Here is a 6,006-nt window from a genome sequence, read left to right as displayed (position 1 = left end):
GAGCCGGCCCCCCGCCTCACTAGCAGCCCCAAAGGGAGGCGGGCGTGCAGAGGGGAAGACTCAAATTCGCGGCTTCAGCTGTGAGTGGGTGCCCGTGTGTGTGTGTGTGTGTGTGTGTGTGTGTGTGTGTGTGTGAGAAAGACAGACGGACAACAGGCAGACAAGTTTCTTCTGCCCTGCGCCCACCCCTCCTTCAGGTGAAGAGAGGAAAATCAGAAGCTCTATCTCTGACCAGAGCCTCCTCCTTCAGGGTCCAGATGCTGGAGGCGGGCTGGCCACACCCCTTCCCTCCGTGGTCAGGGGCAGACGGCCACTGTCCCAGGGCGGGGACCCTACCTGTCGAAGCAGCTAGGCCTGGCGGCAGCGGGCCCAGGGCACCCTGCGGGGAGGGCGCGTCAGGCCGGCGGCGGCTGGGTGGCCCGCCCCCAAGGGATGTTTGTCACGACATCGTTTTCCATAGTTTCCACAAACTTAAGGAAAAGCACACGTTCTCTAACCATCCCAGGTTCTGGCAGCGGGGGCCACGGCCAGAGCTGGTGAGCAGTCCCCTGGCCAGGCTCCCGGGGCCGGCTCCCCAATCGACACGGCCCACCCTCCTTCAGATGCGGAGGCCACAGCACAGAGGGAAGCCACAGCTACTGTGTTGCAGGGAGGGTTAAAACCCACCAGCCTGCCTGAGCCCACGCTTCTGTGGCATCCGGTGATGAGGGGCACCTGGGAGCCACATCCGAGGGATTTTTTTAAAAAAATATATTTTATTGATTTTTTTTTTTAGAGAGAGGAAGGGAGAGGGATAGAGAGTTAGAAACATCGATGAGAGAGAAACATCGATCAGCTGCCTCCTGCACACTCCCCACTGGGGATGTGCCCGCAACCAAGGTACATGCCCTTGACCGGAATCGAACCCGGGACCCTTCAGTCCACAGGCCGACACTCTATCCACTGAGCCAAACTGGTTAGGGCCTGAGGGATTCTTTTCTTTCCCAGCTCATGTGGGACCTGCAGCCCGGATGGGACACCTGGCGTGGGTGGCTTCTTCTGACAGCTCCCGGCCCCTCACTGTGCCTCCCCAGGCCTTGGGCCCCTGCCCACTGCCAGGCCATGGTCATCTGGCCCATCTCCCACCCTCTTCTCTGCCTGAGTGCTTGGCCGAGGTGCCCGTGGTGCCAAAAGACCCATAATCACGACCAGGTCCTGACACCCACCCAGCCCCAACCGCTGCCCTAGAGCCTCCACTGTCCCATCTGTAAAATGGAGCTGGTGGGGGTCGCTCACACAGACGTGCAGGAATTGAGAGAGGACCTAGTGCCTGGCCTTAGAGAGAGCGCTCTCAGCTCAAGTATGTCCGCTGGGGGCTTGTCTAACTTGGAAAGGAAGAAAGAAAACTGTCACTATTGACAGAGGTGACAATTTATACTGAATTTACATCCTAGTGCTTGTCACCTCAGCTCTGACCTCAGGACCAGAGGTGACAAGCACTAGGATGCACTGGGTGTCTGGGCACAGGGCTGGGGCGGGGAGAGGGACAGTGCCCGTGCAGGAAGCTCAGGCTGGGAGCTCGCTCACCGAATCCCGAGGGGCGAGCGGTTCCTCCCGGGTGCCACTCCTCCACAGCACCTGCACCCACACCACTGCACCCAACCCCCGGGCCCCCACGTTCAATCAGCACTCGGGCCGTGGGGCTCGGTCCCCCAGACACTCCCCCTACTAGTCCTTCTGCCCAGTCCATGCCCCCAGGATAGCGGAATTCTCCCAGCTTCTCGGGTAAGCCTCCCCTCTCGCCTACACTGCCGCAGGGCGTCCCAGCCTCACCCAGGAGGACCCCCTGCCACCTTCCAGGCCCCAGGACCGAACATAAATCGGCTCGGCCACTCCAGCTGAAAGTGCTCCCTTTCACGGCCCCCGGGACCATCCCGCCTCAACTCCAGCACCCAGAGGCACCCGCAGTCCCAGGGTGCTCCTGGCTGTCCCACCCCCGCGTGCCCTTGTCCAAGGCTGCCAGGTGACCTGTGGACAAGGCAGGAAAGTCACCCTGACACAGGCCTGGGTTTAAACTCTTCTGTTTCCTAAATTAAATACGTGGCAGCCCGTGGAAAAGCCTAACTCCCGACTTCTCTCTGTCGCATGCCCTGGCCCCGGTGCGCACACTGTCGAGGCAGTGGCCGTGCAGCAGGGACTTGGCGTAGTTGTCCAGGGACGCGTCGGGGTCCTCCTTCCGGTAGCCCTGCTCGGTCTCATCCAGCGTCACGAAGAAGGCCGCCTTCTCCACGGCGGCGTCCAGCGCCTGCTTGTTCTTCCCACGCGCAAAGTAGGCCTGGCGGCAGCGGGCCCAGGGCACCCTGTCTCCCGCTGCGAGGGCCGCCAGCTTGGCCTCCCCGGCCTGAGGCTCCGACGGGTCGTCCAGGATCCACTGTATCTGCTGCTCGAGCTCGCGGGGCCGCAGCAGCCGGCCGTCATGGTACAGCCAGACCTTGAAGTCGCGGCCCTTGTGGAACACGACGATGTGCCGGCTGTCCCTGACGTGCTGGATGGTGTCTGCGGGGGTGCGGGCAAGGCAAAACCCCCACAGGTTAGAGGAGGGGGGACAGCGCCGAGGCCACACCCGCCTGCTCCACGCGGCCCCCCGTCCGCTGCTCCTGTCTGGGGGGTGGAGCCGGGTTAAGTACAGGGTCAGAGCCTAGGGCTCTGGAGTCAGACAGGCCTGACTCGAGGGTCCGCTCGGCCATCGTGAGACGCATCAGCTTGGGCCACTGACTGAACCCTCCCGGAGCCTGTAGGGCCCCTCACACAGGCGAGCAGGAATTGAGAGGACCTAGTGCCTGGCCTTAGAGAGAGCGCTCTCAGCTCAATATGTCCGCTGGGGGCTTGTCTAACTTGGAAAGGAAGAAAGAAAACTGTCCCTATTGACAGACGACTTGATACTGAATGTAGAAATCCCTGACGATTGCACCAAAAAACTGTTGGAACTAACACATTCAGTACGGCCCTGGCCGGGTGGCTTAATGGGTTAGAGCACCGTCCCACTACACCACGGTTGCAGGGTCAATCCTTGGTCAGGGCACATACACGAATCAACCCATGAGTGAATGCATAAATAAGTGGAAAAACAAAAAATGATGTTTCGCTCTCTTTTCCTCCCTTCTAAAAATATTATTTAAAAAATTCAGTATAAAATTCAGGATACGAAAATCAGCTGCATTTCTATCTATGTTATAAAAGGCCTGTGGCCGTAACGACCAAAGACCGGCGCAGGTGGGAGGGGCCGTGTGATTTTGTGCGCTGGGCTTCTAAAGGGTGTCCCAAAATTCACGCAAGATTGGCAATTCAATTCAATTTCAAATCTTGTGTGAATTTTGGGATACCCTATAGTATACTAATAATGAACTGCCAGAAAAAGAAATTCAGAAAAAAATCCCACCCTAGCCAGTCTGGCTCAGTGGATAGAGAGTCAGCCTGCAGACTGAAGGGTCCTGAGTTCAATTCTGGCCAAGGGCACATGCCCAGGTTGTGGGCTCCATCCCCAGTAGGGGATGTGCTGGAGGCAGCCAATCAGTGATTCTCTCTCACTGGTGCTTCTATCTCTCCCTCTCCCTCTCCCTCTCCCTCTGTTTCTCTCTGAAATCAATTAAAAAATATATTAAAAAAAAGAAAAAAATTCCATTTATAACTGCATCAAAAAGAACAAAATCCTGAGGAGTAAATTTCACCGGGAGGTAAAAGGTCTGGGACGCTGGCAAGAAGACCGCGGGGGCGCACTCACCCGTCTCCTCTCCCGGGATCCGAGACGTGTTGAACATCCGCTCCCACTGCGCGGAGCAGAGCGGGACCGTGGAGCCCATGAGCAGGATCTGCAACAGAAACCCGCGCCCAACGGGAAACTGAGCGGAGGGCGAAGGAGCAAATGAGCAGCACACGTGCGATGCTGGCTCTGTGCTCTGCTCGGCGGCCCGGTCTGGCTTGGTCTCTCCCTAACTCCGTAAGGATCAGCGTTCCCCGGGGCCCCCGGCTTCCCTGGGGACTTGCAGGGCACAGCTTCCCACGCCACCAGCCCTGAAATACACACTGACCCGTCCTGTGTGTACAAACCGACACTTCAACCAAAGGGCATTTACGAAAGGCATGTCTTACTCCTGAGCAGTTCACCAGCTAAATTATTTCCCTTCAGAAGCAAACAAGAGGGAGGGGCTGGGGGAAGGCAGGATTGAGCACAAAAAGGAAAAAAAGAGAGAGAGACTCACGGTCAAGAGTGTGGTGATTTCGGGCGCGGAAAGGGAGGGGTGGAGGTGGAAGAAGGCAGAGAGGGGATACATGGTGATAGAAGAAATAAAATAAAATTTAAATAAATAAAATATTTCCTTTGCATTAAAAAAAAGTGAACAAAAGTTTCTTCAAGGGGCAAATTCTAGAAGAACATCAGACACAGCCATCCCCCAGAGTGCACCTGTGTGCTCCCGCTCACATGAAGCTTTGGGAAACGCACAGCAGCGGAGAGCCGCGGTCGCCAACCTTTCGGACCTCACGGACCACCGGCTGGTGACCGCCGGCCCAGAGTGACGGAAGGCGGACCGGGAGTGACCTGGCAGGTGATGGGTGGGGAGGGGGCGCAGGAAGGAGCAGGGGGAGGGAGGCAGGTCACAGGGCGCCCAGGGAACTCTGGAGGGTTGGCTGTGGGGTGTGCAGGGTGTGCACGCGTGTGTCAGAACTTGCACACTGTGCAACAAGCTGAGCATTCCTCGGCAGAGCTGTGAGGGTGTTTTTAGAAAAAGCAGTCTGTTGGCTCACCGGTTTGAGCTCCTCCCGGTCCAGCTGGCGCCTGTACAGCAGGATCGCGTGGATGGTGTCGCCCGCCCTGGCGGCCTGGATGTGCGTGGGCAACACGTACAGAAAATCCTGAAACGGAACGCGTGTCAGCGGGGAGCGTGCTCGCAGGGGCAGACCGGGGGAGGCGGGCACACGGCGTAGCCGTCGACGCTGCAGTCACGCCCCACGTGAGGGAAATCACGCCTGCTCTGCTAGAAAATAAACTCATCTCCTTTCCTACGCTTTGCCAACTTTATTATTATTTATTTTTAATCCTCACCTGAGAAGGTTTTCATTGATTTAGAGAGAGACAGAGAGAGAGAGAGAGAGAGAGAGAGAGAAAGAGAGAGAGAGAGAGCGCAGAGAAACGTCGATGTGAGAGAGAAACGTCAATCGGTTGCCTCCCAAGCGTGCCCTGACCGGGTATTGAACCTGCAACCTTTTGATGTACAGGCAACACTCCAACCAACACTCCAGCCAGGGCTTCTTCATGTTTTATACCAGTCATGGCGAACCTTTTGAGCTCGGCGTGCCAGCATTTTGAAAAACCCTAACTTGACTCTGGTGCCGTGTCACATATAGAAATTTTTTGATATTTGCAACCATAGTAAAACAAAGATTTATATTTTTGATATTTATTTTATATATTTAAATGCCACTTAACAAAGAAAAATCAACCCAAAAAATGAGTTTGCGTGTCACCTCTGACACACGTGTCATAGGTTCGCCATCACTGTTTTATAAGAACACAAGCCCCCAAATAATCCTTGGGCTGGGAAAGGTAAGAGTGTATTTTAAAATTAGATTTTAAATGGCTGTCATTCGAATTGAAAGGAGGTAACAGTGCTTTGTCCCAAATGCCCGCCTCTAATGCATCGGGAGGAACAGCCAGCAGAGCCGGGAGTGACGGGTTAAAGGAACCTTCCCCAGCAGGCAGCCCCGCGCCCGCAGCCTCTAAGTCTCGAGACCCGTTCCTAAGGGCCGTTTGCCGTGACGGGAAGAGAGGGCCGGGGACACGGGTCCGACTACACGTGAGAGACCGTGACCCCGGCACTTCGGAAGGAAAGGCAGCCGGCGGGCCGCGTCCTCTCAGGGTCCCAGGAGCAGGCCGACAGCTTCCGTCAGTCTGAGAGTGTTCTGATGGGAGAAGAGTTAAAGGAAAAAGAAGAGAAGAATCTAAAAAGGAAAAAAGTAGAAGGAAAGAAC

At 56.2% G+C, this 6,006-nt stretch overlaps 1 protein-coding gene across 1 annotated transcript in view; it reads right to left on the bottom strand.

Moving 5' to 3' along the window:
- CPT1A (carnitine palmitoyltransferase 1A (liver)) overlaps positions 1-6,006 on the bottom strand; it is a 42,223-nt gene that overhangs the window by 17,228 nt on the left and 18,989 nt on the right. The window contains exons 8-10 of the mRNA XM_015568949.1: positions 4,783-4,890; positions 3,761-3,848; positions 2,149-2,535 (exon numbers count right to left, since the gene is read on the bottom strand). Coding sequence (XP_015424435.1) covers positions 2,149-2,535; positions 3,761-3,848; positions 4,783-4,890 — 583 coding nt within the window. The remainder of the gene's footprint in view (positions 1-2,148; positions 2,536-3,760; positions 3,849-4,782; positions 4,891-6,006) is intronic.

Source organism: Myotis davidii, unplaced genomic scaffold, assembly GCF_000327345.1.
Source record: "Myotis davidii unplaced genomic scaffold, ASM32734v1 scaffold425, whole genome shotgun sequence".
Lineage (NCBI taxonomy): Eukaryota > Metazoa > Chordata > Mammalia > Chiroptera > Vespertilionidae > Myotis > Myotis davidii.
Note: the sequence above shows the minus strand (reverse complement) of the source record. Positions and strands in the feature narration are given on the sequence as shown.